General features: G+C 28.2%; 1 protein-coding gene across 2 annotated transcripts in view; it reads right to left on the reverse strand.

The window, feature by feature from the left end:
* Positions 1 to 22625, reverse strand: part of LOC119687215 (protein WBSCR14 homolog) — a 54473-nt gene that overhangs the window by 24784 nt on the left and 7064 nt on the right. For both annotated transcript variants that reach the window (XM_038101467.1, XM_038101468.1), the window contains exons 2-4: positions 19177 to 19283; positions 13126 to 13199; positions 533 to 649 (exon numbers count right to left, since the gene is read on the reverse strand). In XM_038101467.1, coding sequence (XP_037957395.1) covers positions 533 to 649; positions 13126 to 13199; positions 19177 to 19283 — 298 coding nt within the window. The remainder of the gene's footprint in view (positions 1 to 532; positions 650 to 13125; positions 13200 to 19176; positions 19284 to 22625) is intronic.

Genomic DNA, 22625 nt, shown 5'->3' on the forward strand with positions numbered 1-22625 from the left:
GATAACTCCCATGTACCTTAATTAGCGGTTTTCCGCCTTTTCGCTACCTCTAGTATAGAAGAGTAAAGATTAAATCCAGTCCGTCGAATTTAGGTAATTTAATTTGGTTAATACTTTTCCATAAGTTTTTGGGGTTCAGTAGAGGCATGATCTACCTCTCATAGTTACTTGTATTTATCGACTTCCAAGTACCGCTTAACACTCTTTTTAACATGTCTATATGAAGTTTTATAAGAGCTTTTAAAATATCGAAGCTTTATCAATTATCAACTATCACGTTCATAAGTTAGGTTGCAACTATAACATTGAAAGAGATGCCTTGTATAATTTGCCTAGTATAATTTTTCTTATATTATTGCACATACAAGGTTCATGGGAATTTTAAAATTACTATATTTCTTAGCTTAAAAATATATATAACATATTTTATTTTTTAAAATAATTTTATTATTTAAAATTGTAGATCGGAAATACTTAAGTTTTATTTATAAATGTATATATACAATATAAGTATATTATATATTTTACTCACACTGTCGTAGGTCAAACATCCACTGGCTTTGGATTTTGAATTGAGTCTCCATTTCCTGTATTCTGCTTGAATTACAGCGACTTGTCGTTTCCAATATTTACCTTCCAGCACGACGCTCTGTAAAAATTAGAGAATCACCAAAATTATAATATATATGTTTAATAAATTAATTTTAAAATATTTAGTTTATTTCGTTATTATATATGTTATAAGTTTTATATTGATAATATAATTATTTATGCAATTATGTTGTAATAAATTTTTTATGCAACAGAAGTTTTATAAGAAAGAATAGATTACTAAAAGATTAAGTCGCATTTAACTCGGTTCTATGCAGTCATTAATAGAAATATACAGTATAGAGTGACATGTGGAACTCCAGAGTAATTTAGGAGCAAATGTGTTTTTTGGGAACAATTGTTATATTCAATAAAAGAATTATAAAAAGTATTAATATAACTATTTCATTATTATTATTATTAGAAAACGTATGTGAACTAAATAAATAACCCTGCATATACTATTTACACTATTGATAGAGAATTAAAACTGATATATTAAAATATTTAAATGAAATTTTGTACAGAATATTTGTGTTTTCCAATGTATCTACCAAATAATCAAAAAAAAATTTTTCATGGAATCTGAACAAGGGCACGAGTTCAACCATCCTTGGAACTTACAGACCTAAAAAATTATATACGTATAATTAAATATAAGTAATAATTCGAAGACCACTGATGATGGATATTTGACAAATCTCGAAACAGCTTTATGGTCAGCCAAAAATTCAATGAATTAAAATAATAAGGTTTTATTGTTGTAATTTAACACACTTTGCAATACCTCTGTTTATATTAATTTATATATATATGTTTATATAGTTTACATTAAGAATTAAGTTTCTTTCGTCAAAACGGACGTTAAAAATCAATTTAATAAAAAATTTTTTTAAAAAAATATAATCCCAAAACATCTATACACTTATATACGAGTTATGTCTAAATTTAAATCGATTAATTATTAGTAAAATAATTAATAATAGATAATAAAAAACTTTTTCTAACAAAGACATGTGTCTAAATAGACAGTTTAAATGACAGCTATATCTAAATCTGAACCGATATAAATAAAATTTTGTACATTCTCTTATATAAATAACCTACTAGCCAAATTGTATTTGAATATCTTTATTAAAAACAAAGTAAACTCATTTTTGATTGTTCATTTTATAGGAATATGACAAGATATAATATAGTGGTCTACGAGACTTAGACTAATTTAGACTTTTTGTCAAAAGAGCGTTATTTGTGCAGTCGAATCATTCTTCATCTTCATCAAGACAGTGCGAGTGCTCACACATCTTGTCCAACAATCGGTTATTTGAACATTAAAAAAATCGAATTGATGGGTCATTCGCCGTATAGTCCTGTTTTGGTACCCAATGACTTATTCTTATTCCCAAACGTCAAGTATAGATTGAGTGGACAACGATTTTTGTCGGCGGAAGTAACACCGAAGCCGTTGTTGGATTTAAAAATCATGTTTTGTAGGTGTTTGAAAAAGATTGGAAGAAATGTTTTGACCAATGGTTTAAACGCATGAAGTGTAAGAATACTTTCAGAAACAATAAAGGAATTTTCAACGACAAGTCAGTATTTTTTCTTTACTGAGTTCAAAATATAAACAGTGACCCTCGTATTTCGACCAATTCCAAATGATCAAGATTTATTTTCGTATAAGTGTTTGTTAAAGTTGCAAACAAATAGGCGATCAGGGCAAACTAAATTCAACTCGTCAAGTTTATTAAAAATATATATATAATTTATGGAGTCTACGTCGTTTCCTTTAATGCGTTAACAATGTATGAAATATGAACTCCGAAAGTTATGATACTTATTTCATGGTTTCACCATCGCTGCTTATAAAAGTAAAAGAAAATAATGTCCATAGATAATGTTTTCATACTGGTTACTAGCACTATTTTTATATGAGTCCTAAATATAATATATATAAGCCTAAAAATTAATGAGAAATCGTTGAAGTACGATTCTTGTTTGATATATGATATGAATTAAAGCCGCTATCGATCGCCATCTTGATAATATTTGCATGAAATTATTGCTATCTTGAAGTAATACCCTTTTTTATGTTTGTAATACTATTATTTTCCAAAAAAAAAAGATTATTTTTTTAATTCAAGGTTTGGAGTAATCAAGCTGTGTTACGCATAAATTCAATTTATCTATCAAACAGTTTAGCGCTTTGTTCCCAGTTAGTTTAACGTTACACAATAATTAACAAACTCAGATGGTTTTTAGAAAGTCGCATGGCTTATATGAAAAAATGATTTGTCTTAAAAAAAAATTGAACGGTTAGAGAAGAGTCGGAATGAGTATATTGCTTTTACAGGCACGGTTGCCACTTATGATACTTTAGTACCAAAATTGGTACTTTTTTTTTTTTTGCGTTTGGTACTCACTTTCAAAAAATGGTACATTTTTGACGACCCAACTTTATTGTGGATATTTCCAATTAATTTTTTTTATAAATGCAACTTTGCACTATTTTATATTATGTTCATTTATAACACTATGAAAAACAAAGAACGAGAAAACAAAAAAGTCCAAAAAAATTTTGGACCTTTTTTTACAGAAATGGTACCTTTTTAAACCAATTTTGGTACAGAAAAAAATTTTCAAGTGGCAACCGTGTTTACAGGAGAATATATCAACGAAAAAAAATCGAATTTCTAATAAAAAAAAGCTAAATGTGCTATTTTAGCAATATATCTCCACAACTCATGTCAATAATATTTACTTACTATAAAATAAAAATAAATAAAAGATTAAATAGTAACTGTTTTTTTTTGAATTAAACTAAAAATGAATTTTAAATATATTAACTCAAAGCTTTATAAAAAAAAAAACTCTACGAATAGTTAACAATTAGAGAATTTATATCAATGAATTTATAAAATATGATATAATAATTAAAATAAATTAATACTAATAAAATCATTATATAAATAAACATTACTTAATTAGAGAATAAACAGAATTTAGTCAAATCATGCCTGAAAAATTCTATAAACTCAACCAAAAAAAAAGCTAACACAATTTAATTATATTAAAAATTAGTATATTAATGAAAATTAATATATTAAAAAAAATGTACAAACAAATATTCGCACTACCTATATATAACATATTTTAATATTGATAATATTTATACAAAGATTTTTTTACAGAAAGCTTAACGATACTTTATTCTAGAACCCATTTTTTATTCTTCTTTGCGGTTTTTGGATCCAGTTTTGTTTATTTTGATGTATTATACAATGATTGCTTGTGTTAGTGGAGTGAAAGGGTTTTCTTTATAAATGACATGAGTTCAATTTAGTAGTACCAAAGAATCTATAGTACAAAGAAGTGCCACGCTCATACAAACGAAATACCCACTTTATTTTGCTGGTGGATTTATAATAAATCCACCCAACCTCATGCAACAATGTTCGATCGAGTCACAACTGGTATGATGTCCAGTTCAAACCTATATGTGAGTCGAGTAAGGCTGACAAAAGCCCGACTGCATACGTATTCAATCATACATGCAACCCTCTGTATTACATTATATGCATGTTTGTATGTTTGTTCGCTGTAAAATGTTCAAGCGATCAAACAGCATTTCAGTGACGAAGTCAAAATTGTGTACATTTGATAAGTTTTTGAATTTAATAGCATATGAAACAAAATTACCTGTTTGCTATTGGTATGAATTGTAGTGTAAAAACACATTACAAATTTATTTATGTCTCAAATCTGATTTTTTCCTTTTTCTGACTTTTCCAATTTTAACATTTCAATCCTTTGTAAATAGCATTCATGCGCTTCCTCAAACTTCCTCAAACTTCCTCAAACTCATGCGCTTAGTGGTTTTAGTGACTTCTATACATTTTTTCAATATAATTTTTCTTACTTTTCTAATATTTTTATTTTCTTTAAAATACTTTTCAAACACTTTTATATGAATCTTAAAAATATTTTTTAAAATAATCACAAAAAGTCACCAAAAATTCAAACTATTAAGAAGTAGTTCCTTTTGAGGTAAATTATATGCATAAATGTGCAATAAAAACATACATATTAATATACTGCAGACTTAATGTCTCCAATATCACATTTGTACATACATAATGCTTTTTGTAGTGCATCATTTGTTGCAATAAAAAAAATAATAAATTCTATTACTCTTTACTCCTACAATAAGATAACGCCTTTCCAGTACAATAAGATAAAGCAACAAAGTATATCGAAAAATTATTTGAGGGATTTCTTTACCATTCACTTTCGTTACTAATCCATGTATATGAATTAAATAGACAAATAAAAACAAGAAAGGCAAAAGAAACAGGCATATAAAAACAATTGTGGGTTGCAATGAGTTTGAACTGAACATCATACCAGTTGTGACTCGATCGAACATTGTTGCATGAGGTTGGGTGGATTTATTATAAATCCACCAGCAAAATAAAGTGGGTATTTCGTTTGTATGAGCGTGGCACTTCTTTGTACTATAGATTCTTTGGTTGAAGGGCACACAAAATAGTTCATTATTGAGTGTTTAAATTTATAATTATTAATTTTAAATACTTTCCATGAATTTTATATGATCAGTCTATTTTATATGATTAAATTAAATTTCGTTAACAATTTAGTTTTATATAATTTATTTAATTAATAATAATAAGAACTTAACATGCATTTAATTATTTGTGTATTAAAATATAAAACATAATTTGATATTTAACAACATAGCGTTTATTAATATACTTCATGATATCATGGCTACTACAGGTCATAGTACTGTCATTACTACCGAAATATTAATAACAACTACGGTTGGGCTACTGCCGGTGTTTACTTACCTCATAACAAAGAATCTAGAGTACAAAGAAGCGCCACGCTCATACAAACGAAATACCACTTTTTTTGCTGGTGGATTTATAATAAATCCACCCAACCTCAAGCAACAATGTTCGATCGAGTCACAACTGGTATGATGTCCAGTTCAAACCTATATGTGAGTCGAATAAGGCTGAAAAGCCCGACTGCATACGTATTCAATCATACATGCAACCCTCTGTATTACATTATACGCATGTTTGTATGTTTGTTCGCTGTAAAATGTTCAAACGATCAAACAGCATTTCAGTGACGAAGTCAAAATTGTGTACGTTTGATAAGTTTTTGAATTTGATAGCATATGAAACAAAATTACCTGTTTGATATTGTTATGAATTGTAGTGTAAAAACACATTACAAGTTTATTTATGTCTCAAATCTGATTTTTTCCTTTTTCTGACTTTTCCAATTTTAACATTTCAATCCTTTGTAAATAGCCATTATGCGCTTCCTCAAACCAGGAAGCATTATTATTGGTTTTAGTGACTTCTATACATTTTTTCAATATAATTTTTCTTACTTTTCTAATATTTTTATTTTCTTTAAAATACTTTTCAAACACTTTTATATGAATCTTGCAAATATTTTTTAAAATAATCACAAAAAGTCACCAAAAATTCAAACTATTAAGAAGTAGTTCCTTTTGAGGTAAAATATATGCACAAATGTGCAATAAAAACATACATATTAATATACTGCAGACTTAATGTCTCCAATATCACATTCGTACATACATAATGGTTTTTGTAGTGCATCATTTGTTGCAATAAAAAAAAAAATATATTCTATTACTCTTTACTCCTATGATATGGGCCTTTCCAGTACAAGAAGATAAAGCAACAAAGTATATCGAAAAATTATTTGTGGGATTTCTTTACCATTCACTTCGTTATTAATCCATGTATATTAATTAAATAGGCAAATAAAAACAAGAAAGGCAAAAGAAACAGGAGTATAAAAACAATTGTGGGTTGCAATGAGTTTGAACTGGACATCATACCAGTTGTGACTCGATCGAACATTGTTGCATGAGGTTGGGTGGATTTATTATAAATCCACCAGCAAAATAAAGTGGGTATTTCGTTTGTATGAGCGTGGCACTTCTTTGTACTATAGATTCTTTGGTAGTACAATTCTTATATAGCACAGTGTTTCAATATATGACTTAACTATGTTTCTAAGTACATTATGCTCTCAAATTTTAGGAGGTAGATATATATACCTCCGAACAAACTAGTCACAAAAGGAGCAGCCACACCGATAATGGGGCCGAAACCTTTTTCTGGACTAGGACATAGTACGCTTCTTTTTCTCATAAACATAAGAGAAAAGAAAAAGTATTATTGGGATAATATACCAAAAAGGATTAAATCCAAATCACTTATTGGTACCTATAACAATAAGAGATACCAGAATTTTATGAAAGTATGAAAAGAAAAATTAGAATTATCACAGAAATCCTAACAAGGGACTGTATACTAAAACACCACCTTACAAGACTGGGTATACTTACGGATGCAAACTGTAGATTTGAGAAGTCAGACTCCTGGGAATGCATATTCTTACTGAAGAGGCAACAAAACTCTGTAAAGTAGGTTCTATACTACTTTTTATTGACGCAACAGGGCATAAAGACCTACTCTAAGCCCAGATGATATCAAAATAGTGTTGTTTGTTTTAAAAGACGTATGGAATCCCAAAGTGAAAGAAAATCTTTTTATTTGATATATAAGTTTATGCCATTATTGGTTTGAAATGATGATTATATCTTAACGTTACAAAACGATTGAATCTCCAACTGATAAAGTAATTAATGGTGGCCTTTGCTTAAAGTTTTGATTAGTTGATGTATGTACATACATAATTAATATCCTTTTGATTAAGAAATCTAAATTTTTGTAAAATTATTTTGTCCAAATATTTACACACTAATAATAGACTAACATGTATTTTTTTATCTATTGAATTTCAATAGCAATGATCTTTTAAATATAAAAATAGAAATAAAATGTAAAAAAACAATAAAAAAATATTAAGAACAGACCAATCACGTGCGTAAAGTATAATAACTTTATGAAGAAATCTTATCACCCGCCGACATTGCTAAATCACGCAAAAACAATAAATTCGGCTAAAAAATACAACAAAAAATAAAAAAAAAAATTATAAAAATATGGAAAAAATCGGATGGTCTTAGTTAACTAACTAACCAACCAAATATATTTTTGTAGTTAACATAATCAGCATAATCAGTAGAAAAAGTTAGATTATGAATATGTGAGTACACCCAAAATCGTCCAAATATTAGTCTGCTTGTGGTTGGGGGCACAGCAGAAGCGGAATTTTTACAGCATTTCCTAATTAGCAGATTAGCATTTCCTAATTAGAATATTTCAGAAATAAATATCATGCCAAACGGTGTTTTAATAACTAATTTAAGTCATTCTCAGTAACGTCTGCTTGCGTCTGGTGGATTATGGAGCATGGAATATCTAATTTAATTACATATGAAAACACAAATGACTTGCGACATTATTCAATGGTGAAAAACAGAAAGTACAGTTGCTGATTGATATCCACGTTAGTGTCGGAGAAACTTGAAATTTCTTCTTCTTTTTTTTTTGTGCTGATAAGAATTCACGTTTACGAGTTTGCTTTTTAGTGACGTCTATAATATACTTAAACCTTTTGTACTTTAGACATAATAAAATGAAATTGTTGCTTTTGACCGAATAACAAGATCTGTAATGTTGCTTGGTATTAAGACTATTGGACGGACAGACAAATAGAAAGTATCTTATAGGGAATAAAAACTATTTATTGCAAATAACTATTATTAGTTAATTCAAAAAATTATATCATTTTCTTATTATAGCTACATTATTATTTAATAAATTTAGATTGGTTCTCTAACTCGATTTACCTGAAGGAGTTGTGGTATTGAACCTATTTTACAGTGTGTTAATTCTTTATTCGATATATATTCTACTAATATAGAATAACGGTTTTGTTAGATTTTACTTAAGCCTGTCCAAATTTCTGAAGTTTCTTAAATAATTTTTTTTAATTTTATATATAGGCCGTGTGCGAGTTCGAGTAAATTGATGGTAAATTGAGGGAAATAGTAAATTATGCAACGAATGTTATGGCAACGGTATGGCAACGAATGTTGGTATTTACCAGAATTTCGAGTAGGGTAAATTAGATTAAAAAAAAATGGAGTTAATAGACGACTTTCAATCGCTATAATAATATCAAAAAGAGCTCCAGCGTTATCTACGACAGACTATATGTTTCAGTCGTTGCGTTCCATATGTAATTTTTACTGCAAACATAAAAAATACGACACTAGCCAATCCATCAGTTCTAAAGATTTATGACCTGAATACATACACCGAAATATATACAGACTCGAGTAAAAATAAATACGGTGTTATACTGCCAAAACAAAATGGACGTAACGAGCAATTACATTCAGTTCAGAAATATGGTAGAAAAACCAAACCAAATCCCAACTGATTGCACTCACCTTTTTTTAAGTTTCCATATACTTCCACCAGATTCATTACACATTCAAGTACTAAATATTGAAAAAAAGGAGACGAGATGGGATACTACGGTAATTCCGAAAAAAATTCAATTACGATGATTACTTGAAGTGTAATAAATGATATAAAAATGAAGTTTATTCATAATGATTCCAGCTATAATAACACATCAAATAAGAGAACTCCCAAATAGCAAACGACATTTTGTTACAAAAAACAAAAAAAAAACCGGGAAGAAATAGGGACCTCTTAAACAACATCGGTAATTATGATAAACCATCAACCATTGGATGAAGTACATAAAAAGCAGTACAAATCCGACTTAGTTGTAACAGAACCAGCTTCTAAATTATTATGCTTTTATCCATAAAACGTACAGAGAGTAAAAGTCACTCATAAGTTGCAAACACATTTACAATAGCAATTATTTGGCTTCTGAGCTTCCTAAGCAGAGAGAGAGGCTTTGTTAGAGCACAAAGACTAACTTTTGTCAATCCTAAAAAACTAAAATTATAGAGTATCATATGCTATATATTTACATGAGAAAAATACACAAGACTTTTACATCAATGATATAGTCTTATACGGAGAATCCAAATAATGCTACCGACATGTTTACCGTGTGCAACAAATAGAGATTAACATACCGCAAATAATCTAATTGGTCTATATAGAGTATATAATTCTATATGTAATATAGAAAAAAATTTTGTTGTAAAAGAAATATCTTTTATATCTAGAATTTTTTCCTATGTGTTGCATTAGGGAAAAAGTTTAATACAAAATCTTTATATGTATTAGGCATACAACACTCTTTCTGTTTTTTTGGGGCAAAGTTTCCAATCTATTCTAATATAGAACAAAGAAAATACAAATTTCTATATAAGAGATTTCTTGAATGAAAACAATGAAAAGTATTTTGCAAATTAGTAATTTCTGAACAATTTATTTCAGACAAGTGTACATATTTAAGAGATTAGATGAACTTATAAAATAATAACAAAACAACAAGTAAATATGTTTACTCGTCATTCAAACCCCATAACGTAAAATATGAACCACTTATCCATAAAAAAATAACATTTTATTAGACCTTATTAGATAAGAACTCGTGATTGAAACGTGCGGTTTCAATGACGCAATAATCAAATCTCAATTGGCATATCCATCTTTAGGAAATAATTTGTATTCAACTCAAAATTTGAATAAAATTTGAATCAAAATAGTATTGTATAAAAGTCCAGTAAAATTATATGACAAAATATGACAAATATGTCTATATTATATATGAATCATTTAATATCATTTACATTTAATATACTTAAAGTTTAGTGGTTTAGAGTCCTATAGACCATCTTATATTGAATGGTGATAGTTATATATCGCTTATATGACATGCCTTTATATGTCTATAAATATTTTCTCCTTAACATTTTAATAAATAAATGTATAGAACACGTTTTTAGAAATCTGTATATATGTGATTATTGTAGTTGAAAAATGTTATCAGCTTCTTATCGAAATAATTCTACAAAGGCTATCAGATGGATAGTTTGTGTGAACAAAATCAAAGAGAGCAGAAAAAGAATCTGTCTAGAAAAAGAATCTATCTCAAACAATTTGCTATTTCATACAATCACTAGAAAGTTTTTCACTTTAAATATGGAATATGGAAAGATCATATTAGATTTAAAAATGGGTTGGAAACTTGTCACTACGTCACTGCATCCTTTAAATATTATTGTACCCACTTACCCACTTTAGTTCCATAGATGAGTAGAAGTTAGAAACGCCATTATGTTCTTTGGAGAGATGTTGTCTAATTTTGTTATAAATGGATAGGTAGTTGATAAGTATCGAAGTCTGATCATATTAATTGTCTAGATTATTATTTTTAGGGTGGAATTCTTATTCTGCATAAATCATACAACTGTTGGCACCATAAATAAATTCATTTTATTTTTGAGTACTTAAATCATTAATTTCATTATCTTCAAGAGGAGAATAAGAGCAATAGAGAGAGAGGAGAGAGAAAGAGAGAGAGAGAGAGAGAGAGAGAGAGAGAGAGAGAGAAAGAGAGAGAGAGAGAGAGAAAGGGAGAGAGAAAAATACGAATAAATGCATAAAAAATTAAAAGGAAAGTTTTATAAATTTTTATTATTTTAAAAATTAAAAAACTGGAAGACAGCCTTAGTATCTTACAGTCATTGCTTTTGATTTTTCACTTTAATGTAACTATATTCGCAAAAGATTGTTGTACAAACTTAGAGACTAATTAATAGACTAACAGACAAACATATGCAGTAGTATAGCGTATATTATAATATAATCGAGTTCACTAAAAATTTCTGTACAAAGCAACATTTAATTAATTTAAGAACTGTATAACTAATTAACAGACACCCAATAAACCCCTTATCCTCATTTCCTCTTCCATCATCCCCAACCACTACCCATTCAGTTCCCCACCCATGTAATCGTCTTGTATAGCCTTTCATGTCATGTGCCTAGAGGTCCCAGCGGGTTAATGCAACAACAATAACATTTACTTAGATTCAAAAAGTTTCTGTACGAAATTATATTCGCTTAATTCAAAAAGTAGAATCAGACAGATAGGTATGGAGTCTATTAACCGATTTCAACTATACCATATATCAATTCAATCTGTTTGGGTTCATAAAAGGCTTATATAAAAAGTTTCATTCGATAAATTTGAGAACTAGGAAACTAGTTTCATTATTAACAGATATTGATATTTTTCAATAAGTGGACTGACTTCTTATTAAAAATAGTTATATAAACAGTTATATATATACAGTTATACAGTTATATAAATCTATAGGTATGAATTATTTGTCGAACGCCAAATAAATCAAGTATCAAACAAAAATAGGATAATTATACTATAAATCCAATAAAAAAAAAATAAGATATAATTTTCCAAATTATAAATAATTTTAATAATAAATAACAGTTATTTAACTATAGTTTCAGAAAATCATATTCTTTAAGATATGTTCGAAAATAAACATTACTCCTTAAAAATAAATATTTATTTATTTATTTATTTATATAGCACTATTATAATTATATTTGTATTTTATAATCAATATCATTGTTTAACATTATTCAAGTATTAAATATTCTATTATTATTATTTATTTATTTATATAGTACAAGTATTATTATTTTTAATCATTATTTATGTATTAAATATTCTATTATTACTACTTTCTAATCAGTATTTTTAATGTAATTATAAATGCCATCAATATAGAAGATAGAACAGGGTTAAGTATAACTTTTTTAATAATTTTTTTTGTTAGATATTTCACGGTGCTAATATCCGGTGACTAGCCATCGCTGTATCCGGGTATCGCTATTTAGCGATATACTGAGGGCATGGCTTTGTAACTATTATTTGGGCATGACGGTTACAAATTTCCAGTTCGGTATGGGGAGCTGTAGATTGGGCACATAAATAAATACTAAGTAGTGAAACCATCTACTGAAAATTGAATAAATCGTAAATATCAATTTCTACATTTCCACAAAAATTCAATTCTATTTAAAGGAAAACGTTTTATGAACATATTATAGACGCCACTTGAAATATCTGTAATAATATTATAAAGGATATCCTGGTCGATGATATGAAACATTCAATCGATATATGGTTTAATGATGAAAATTTAAGTATGGATTTAATAGGAAACTAAGAATTTTTTTCAAATAAATGTTTGTTGTTGTTTTTTTCTAAAAACACCTCCTGTTTGATCTCTAGAACGTAACTTGTATTATAAAATCTTTTAATATAATTGGAACGACAGTGTGACAATGTGTTTTCAAAAAGAATTGTTTCATTAGTTGTTTATAGATAAATATTGGAATGGACAATCCTCTTTGCCTTTTGGGCTAAGAAATCACTTGAATTACTTGAATTAAATGCATTTTGGTCCTTTCTGGTTCATGTTTGAAATATATGAACAAAAAATTAAAAATCAATTTTAAATTAATATAAAAAAATGTAATTGTATTTATAAATGAAATTATTGTATTTAATAGTTTTTAGTTAACTTACTTGTGGATTACTATGTATATCAACGTCCAAGGGTGATGCGAATTGGCACACCGGAGTTCTGCGTTTTAAGATAACTGCAATGATAGAGATAAAAGTTTATGATTAGCTGTATAATTTGTAAACACTTACAAGCAAGTTGTAAATTTTAATAATATATATATGTATAATATAATTATATAAATGTATGAATATTTGCATATATAAAAATGTTTTTAAATTTATAGAGTTTAAATCACCTAAAATTTTCCATTTGCACGTTTATAACGACTTCTACGTAAAATGCAGAAGACAGTGCCAGTTTTTAACATTTTAAAAAAAAAATAATTTAAAATAAATCTTTTTGAAAAAAAAAATTTAACTACACTTAAAAAAAAAACTGAACAAAATCAACAACTAATCACAACACTTAAAAAAATCACGCTCGTTGTTTACTGACACTCAAACGTACTGGATGCAGTCAGAAAAGAGTGTATAGATATATGGTATATATGTATATGAAATATTTATATAAAATATATATGTATATACAAATGTTGTTATAATGACGTATTAACACTTGGAATAAAACTATAAAATTATTGCATTTTTTTTTATTTTTTAAGAAATAAAATTGTTTAAATGCAAAACAAAAACAAAAAAAAAAAAAAACGGCGCGCGAATTTAAATTTGATTATGTGCTGACTTGCCAGAGGATGGCAGCTAAGTGAAATTTTTTAAGACATTCTATATATATATGAAATAAATAAAGTACATAACTATATCTATATATAACAATATAAATTAAGCAGAAATGGAAGTGTTTTTCTAACAATTTTAAATACAACAAAAAATATTAATAATAAATATAATAAACTTATAAAATGTGGACAAGATAAGTGAGTTTGATAACGCGTTAGTATGGAGAGTAATTCATATAATAAGCCAAAAATGGTGAAAAAAATCACAAAATATGTGTGCAAAATTAAAAAAATCAACATCACAAAATCACAAAAGTCGTAATCATAATAAGAACAACAAATATAACAGCAAATAATAATAATAATAAATTTATGGACAAGAACAAAATTTGTACTAAAAAATATATTGTGCCAATAATGAGGCACATAAAGTTTTGTAGGTTTCGACCAGTTCCCCCTTTACTCATTATCTTTACGAAAAATAATGGCTGGCTCTCGACTAATGTGAGAAATGCTGCATGAAGAGAATGAATTTTCTCACTTGTACTTTCTCACTAACTTAGCTAGAACTGTGGCAAATATCGTATTAGCGCTATCGAGCGTAAGCACTATAAAATCATTCAGTCTAGTTATTAATAATAATTAAATTCTAAACAGAATTCACAATATATTATTTCCTGCGATGTTACAGGGAAATGAAATAAAAAAGCACTAAATAAAAGTCTTGTTGCGTGAAGAGAAAGGGACCACCAGAAAAATTTGGAGTGGTCCGACACCTACAATACACTATTTCCTATGATAATACAAAAAAATGAAATAAAAAAGCACGTAATAAAAGTCTTACTGCATGAAGAGAAACCGACCGCCAAAAAATTTGGAGTGGTCCGATACCTACAGTACACTATTTCCTGTGATATTATATAGAAAAAAAATAAAAAAACACTTAATAAAAGTCTTACTGCTTGAAAAGAAAGGAAACACCAGAAAAATTTTGAGTGGTCCGAAACTTACAATACACTATTTCCTGTGATATTACATAGAAATAAAATAAAAAAGCACTAAATAAAAGTCTTACTGCTTGAAAAGAAAGCGACCGCCAAAAAAATTTTCAGTGGTCCGATTGAATAGTGACTCTTCAGAATGGATATATGGCATAGGAATGCAAAAAAAAAAGAAACATTGAATAAAAATCTTATTTCATGAAGAAAAGGACTACAGGCAAAATATAGGGTGGCCTAATTAAACAACGACTTATCATAAGTTGCAGTAAAATGAAAAAAATATATAGGGAGGCACTAAATAAAAGTTTTACTTCATGAAAATAAAGACCGACTTGATTAAAAAGCAACTCTTCAAAATAAATATGTGACAAACTAAAAGCCTAGTTAGTCGGTATGTACCGTAAGAACTTAAGCGAACTTAAGCCAAAACGAAATTGTCAACCAACCATATCTGTGTAATTAATGAATGAAATCCTATACCAGAGCGCATTTTGTCATAACTAGTCTCAAGTCATAACTTTCCGACTTATATCTAGAATTTTCTGTCTAATGTCATAGTGTTTTGCAACACTGCTAGTTTTGTTATAATGTACTAGACTACTAGGTGATAAATATATACCCGGTCTAAGTAATAATAAAGCATTTTTTTTGGAAAATTATTATTTATATTATATTTTATACAGCAATACAGTCTCCTTTTAGCTCGACATATCGAGTCCAACGATCTTTTAACATTTAGTAAACTTTTAATTACGATTTATCAATGCCTCCAAAATATACTTGTTTCCCACTTCACTTTAGCATTTGATGCAAATCTATTTTCCTGGAGCACTCTTTTCAAATTTGGAAACAGGTAATAGTCACTGAGAGTCAAATCTGGAGAACGCGGCCGTCATTTATTTAATTTTGCTATGGTTTTCATTAACGTGTGAGCGAGTTCGTTATCCTGCAAAAACAAAAATTTTTTTTCGGACAAATGTGGCTTTGTTTTTTTGATTTCCTAATTCAACCGATCTAATAATATGCAATAGTAATTTGATATTATTGTTTTTCGTTTATTTAAATAGTCTATGAAAATTATTCTACTTGAATCCCAAAATATGGATGAGTTCGTGGTCATTTGGTAGCACTACTTCCTGTCTCTACCCATTCTCTGGCTTGTTGTTTTCTCTCAGGTGTGAAGTAATAGATCTATGTTTCATCATACTCGACGCTCATAGTCAACTATATTGTACATAAACATTTCCAAACAACGTTTTGAATGACGAAGTCGTTGTCGTTGTTATTTTTGGATAGTTGTAAGCAAACGCGTCACCCATACCTATCTTGCCGGAAGCTTTTTCATACCCAAATATTCATGTAAAATATTCGATACACGTTCATATGATATATTTGTCATATCTGCTATCTGCTATCTCATGCAATTTAATTTTTGGATAATCTGAATATCCACAATATTGTAGATTTTTTCAATGTTTTTATCAGTTTTGGACGACCTGGACGATCTTCATCAAAAACACTCGTATTTTATTGTTAACGATGGTGCATGGTGCAAAGTTGTCGTAAACAGAAACCATTTCCAATTTGATTACATCATCGTCCATTCCTTCCGGATGGAGGAATTTTGTTATTCAACGATATTTAATTTTTTTCATATAATAAAAAATCACCAAGGTGCACTATTTCAATTATTTGTAAAATGCTAACCGAACATCTGATAAAGTCCAAACTTTTACAGATGTCGTTAAAAAATTTCCAAATGGTAGCAACAGGCGTTGCTACCTGTTGTGAATCCAGGTAAGTATCAATTCACCTAGTGCTGTTTTTCAACACAAAATGATCTATATTTTTTTGCTTAATATGATTTGTAAAGACCGGTACCAATATTTCTCTAAAAAATAATATCGTAAACCATAAAAATAAAATATTTTACGAAACGGTACCGTATGCTAGTGGTTGAAAAACATTGTATTAGATGATATCTTGACACAAAAGATATATTCTCATTGTGTTGCTGGATTGATTTAACCACAGTCTTTTGTAGATTTACGTTTAAATATATCATAGTGGTATCACACTATTTATTTGAAATTCATCACAGACATCACAGATTTCTTAGGAGTTGTGATAGACGCATTGCCGCCATCAATTTAAAAGTTATAACAAAGTTGGTTATCAATTGGGCACCCTGTAAATGCATATTCTTTTATAAAAGAAATAAAAGAAAATGTTAAGGTGAATATTTGATATTTACGCGCATTACCCTAAATAAATCAATACTACATTATTACTTAAATAAAAATGAAAAATTAAAATGTATGACTAAGCAACTATATCAGGTATAATTTGATAACATCAATTTTGTATTATAAATTTTCAAGAACTTTCAACTTTATTTAAAAAGTAAAATTAGCTTATTATCGATATTTGGTAAAGAATTTTTTTCAAAAGCATACAATTCAATTAATCTAAGTCATAACAAATGTGAAAGACTTTTTTGCTCCGATGATTTTGCTTTCTACGAACACGTGCCACTAAAATTTTAAATTTATATACCTATAAGCATCTATATTTATTTATTTATTTATTTATTTGTGACTTAACATTAAATTTATTTTAAAGTTAACTAAGAACAAGGAACTGGACTGCTAGGTCCTTCGCTCTATAAGTATATATATATATCTTTATACCATTGTATTAAAGTTACTCAAACTATGAAAGAAAAAAATATGATATTTTTAATACAAAAATTCCCTAATTTTAAAGTTAATAAAAAATTATGTATATAAAAAATCGGTTACTAGAATAAATATGCAGCGCTGGAAATAGCTGGTTGTTGACGACCATACTTTAGAAGTTCTCAAGGATTTTATCTATCTGGGCACAGTAGTCACTAACAACAACTGATTTCAATGAAAAATTATCACTAACAAAAGGTAATGTAATATAATACATAATATAATACATAACATAATATATATATAATATATATATAATGTACATGCAAAATATATAATGTAAAATAATGGTCTTAATATACAATTGATATGTAGAGGTTTCTCTCATGAGCGACAAAACTTAGGTTGAATAGGTCGTTCATCCTAGCTATGCTTCCGTATGGTGCAGAAACATATACGCTATTACAAAATGTTATATCAGTGTTTAAGAAAAAATTCTTTATCAGATCTTTGGTCCTGTAATAATTAGCAACAACTACGGTATCCGAATAAACCACAAATTGTTTGATATTTATTAGGAAGTAGATTTCATTCTGCAAAATAACATTCAGCGACTTCGCTGTCTTGGTCACTCAGGTCGTGAGAATGGAAAAGGATGTTTTAGCGAAGATCATGTTTGTAATCAGTTTGAGAAAGAAAATGTAGGGATACACTGTGTCTCCGGTGACGTGATTAAGTTGAGGAAACACGAACCGTGCTTGAAGTACGCGACTAAAGATGGCGCGCTTGAGAAAAAAGCGTAAGTAAGTAAGTATTATTACAATTTTATTGCAATAAATGGAAAAACGTCATACTTTTTATAGGTAAAGGGTAATCTGTATTAATCAACTGCAAAAAACTTGTTTACTTGATTTTATTCTATCACTGAAAAATACAATTAAAATATGTAAAAGGCTTTTAAAAGATAGACTAGACAAATCATTATATACAGTTGGTTTTAAAATAAAGTTCAACTTTCTTGCTGGTGTTATATGGTTCTTGTGATATTGGGTAAGAGATGAATAAAAAAAAATGAACAATATTAGATAACCGATATTATTTTTGTAAAATAAAAGTAAATTAGGTTAGGTTGAGAAGTCGCGTGCTGAGAGTTATCAGCACCTCCATTCGGAGGTATTTATTGCCCATTGTGATGCCCTCAAAGATTTTACCAGGAGAAGTGAGTAGTCAACCTTTGTTATCTTTGTCTACTATCCTTGTGAAAGAAAATTAATATGATCAATATTTTACTCTTAATATTATAGCAATGAGTTACAGCAACCAAAATTTGATTTTTTATTAATTAAATGTTTTAGTGGACCATACAACTAGTTCGGGTGATAAGTACTCATCATAAGTGGTGTTTGAAAATATTTTTTGGATTTAATTATTGTTTATAATTTATATAATTTAATTTTACAATGTTGAACTCGAATCCTAGCCAACTTTAAAGCTTAAACTTACGTCTTAGACACCTAGACCAACGTTATAAAGTTCTGCTGTTGTGATTCATTGATATTTACCCCTTTTCTATTTAAAATACTTTTTGCATCACATTTAATTTATAATCTAATAACATTATCAGTTTGTTGTGATTTCGAATTAAATGCATACTTAAATCGTTAAGTGTGTAGTAATAAAACGTGAAGTACTTACACTGCATGTGCCAACATCTCCAGATCACGTTGTTTAAACGAATTTTTTCCTTCCATCGCAGTCGTATACCTTTGAAGTGATTCCATTTAGGCGATGTAAGTTTTTGACTACAAATAACAAAAAAATTTTGATTTAGTTTATAAATTAAAATGAAAAAGTATTATGCAAGCTTACATAAACAATAAAATATTTATAAATAAAAAATCCTCAGCATCTTTCAATAAAATAATCATTTCAGACATTAAATTGTCTGCAATACAAACTGAATATATTTGTATGTATATATTTATATTTCAATAATTGAATTAAAAAAATAATACGATATGGGCCAACATGAAGGATGTTAGTGAGCTGCATCTGTTAGTGAGACAAGTTGTCACTAATATCAGCAACAGTCGCTTATACAGTGACTCATTTAAGAGAAGTTTTTGAAAATGAATTCAAAGTTTATAGGAAAAAATTTAATTGAAAAACATTTAATGTAATATACTAACTTAAAAATCCCTTGAGCTATTCTAGGAGAGCATAAATAGCAAAGTATCCCTCGTATACGCCATCGACCATCATCTATCTACATAATGTAAAGACTCTTCAGCATTTAATCTCAAGAAAAATAATGACAAAACCAACTAAGAGCAAATGACTGAAACCTGTAGTTCTAGGTTTCGAAACCCCAAATAAGTGCAGCTTTTATTATTGCTTTTTTATTCTACTTTTTGATTTATTTATTATTTTTAATTTAATTTTATTGATTGTAACAATTAAATCAGAAATATAACATATTTTTTTAAATGATGTAATTTAATTAAAAAGCAATAAATTTGCTTTCCAGCTACAAGAAATACAACAACAATAACAACAGACAAAAATGTATATAAAAAAAAAAAGAGAATATTATTTTTATTGCTGTTATAACGCATACATTTGAGCTGAGTTGAGGACTGTTTATTCGCTGCTTATGATGAGCAAAATAATTAATATAAATTCAATTTTGTGGTTCAGTGTATCCAAATAAATACTATTAGCAATGAGAATCTATGGTTAGTTGCACAATTTGCAGGAAAAAATAAAATGAAATATAATTTTAGAACGAAGAAAAAATGAATTAAAGTAAGAAACCCATAGTTTGCTTTTCTCTGAAGAACATCACATAAAAAATTGTTAATGTTAAAAGAGGAAATTAAATGAACCAAAATATTGTCAATGCATTGATTTTTTTTAAAGATAAAGCTTATAAGTTAATATTACATATTATATGATCCCGATTTTTCAGTCACTTTGATTTGAAAACCAATTTTAGTAGTGTCAACAATTTTGAGGAGTTGTAATTGCCGATATAGTTTACTTCTAGACGTGGCTGGCTCTACTAAAATTCGTTTTCAAATTGAAGTGTGTTGGAACTTTTAAGAAACTATAATTGCCGATATAGTTCACTTCTCGACATAGCTGACTCTACTAAAATTACCTTCCAAATCGAGGTGCCTGAGAACTTTTGAGGAACTATAATTGCCGATAGCTGACTCTACTTAAATTCGTTTTTAAATCGAGGTGCCTGGGAACTTTTGAGGAACTATAATAGCCGATATAGTTTACTTCTCGACATAACTGATTCTACTAAAATTACGTTCCAAATCGAGGTGCCTGGAAACTTTTGAAAAACTATAATTGTCGATATAGTTTACTTCTCGACATATCGATGTTTAGAGTTGCAAATTTTTTACATTTACACTGACTAACACTAACAAAAACCACACATACTATCTAGCATTAATAAGTATGTATATATGTAATTTTTAAAAAAATTTTTCATTTAAAAATTTGCAACCTTAAAGCCCAATATCTTAAAAACATAGCTATATTGATATATAGCGAAGTGAAAAAAATTTGTTCAAAATAGCTTTCTTTACTAAATTTCTTTATTATATGGGCGTGCTCGGAAATTTGGAATCATGCCAAACAAATTATTACAAAACAATAGAAAATGAATTTATCAATATAATACATATGTATGCACATTTAGTTCGACTTAGTTCAAATGATCAACTTTATATGGAAAAATTATTTATTTCATTGTACAGTGAGATTAAAATCTATATATAGATAAAACAAATTTAATTTGTGAGATCTTCAATTTTCAATTAACATAGAGAAAAAAGAGAAGCTATTTAGGAGCTATTTAGTTGAGAACTATACTGACTAGTAGAATTTTATCGAGGCTATGTGAATTACTTAATATCAGAATGTTACAACAACGAATCAATTATGGTAAGGGATAAGACCGGGTATTAGCTCTTAAGCCGATATGGTATTGGCACGTTTTTTTTGATTAAATGCTTATTAAACATGATTTTCTAATATCAGCAAAAAACAGTCTGGCTCGAGAATTGTTATTTACTCTGATAGTCAGGTTGCTCTAAAAGCTCTCTCTTCTTGTATTTTCAAGTAGAAATAAGTCCTTTAATGTTATAAGCTTCTACAGTTATTTGCAACTCAGAATAAGGTGTCTTTACTAGATTCCGAGTCACAGAGAAATTTTGGTAAATAAGCTGATGTACTACCCATAAATGCATATTACAGGCCTTCAACCTTTTGTGGGTTAAACTGAGCCAGTAGAAAACAAATAATCAATGAGAGGCTTTCCAAGCCTTAAACAAAGTAAAGCACTGATCAAACTGTATTCTTACAAAAACATTCTTAAATTCTCAAAAGGTAATTTAAGGTTGTAAACAGGTTTTTGCACGGGTCTTTATGATCTGAAATATCACCTTCTCAAAATATGATTATCTGCTAATTTGGAATGCAGATTATGCCTCGAAGATGAGGAAACGAACATGCACATTCTTTGTGATTGTCCAGCTTTAACAACGCACAGAAAAAACTTATTTCATATGGAGTTTCTGTCACCAGAACAGTTTAAGAGCTCTTCTCTAGATTTAGTTCTGGACTTTGTTTATAAAGCGTTAAAGGGCTTTGTGTAATCAATAGTGAAATTGCTACAATAGGATTACTCTGACCGCAGTACCGACTGTTGGACGATTTCACGTCAATAATTTTAATAATAATAATAAATATAATTTTTTTATTTAATTAAATTTTTTTTTTTAAATTTAAATTTAATATGTACTCTGTCGGGATATATAATGCTGTGACATTTTATACTTTTGTGATAAATAAGATTTGAGTCATGATAATTTTTAATTTAGGTAGCCACACTTCTTTTAAATTAAGATTTTATTATTAAATTTAATGAAATTTAAGATTACTTATGATTGGAAACACACTTTCTTTTCATTTCAAAAGCAAATTTTGATATAAAATAAATTAAATTTTAATTAAATATGTAATTTTATTCGCAAGGCTGTATAAAATCGTCAAGTCCAGTCGAATTCAGCACTTATATCTTATTTTTGTGAGATGAAAAGTGGGTCCAGTATATTAACCCACTTATA

The sequence above is a fragment of the Teleopsis dalmanni genome, chromosome X (genome assembly GCF_002237135.1).
Source record: "Teleopsis dalmanni isolate 2A chromosome X, ASM223713v2, whole genome shotgun sequence".
Lineage (NCBI taxonomy): Eukaryota > Metazoa > Arthropoda > Insecta > Diptera > Diopsidae > Teleopsis > Teleopsis dalmanni.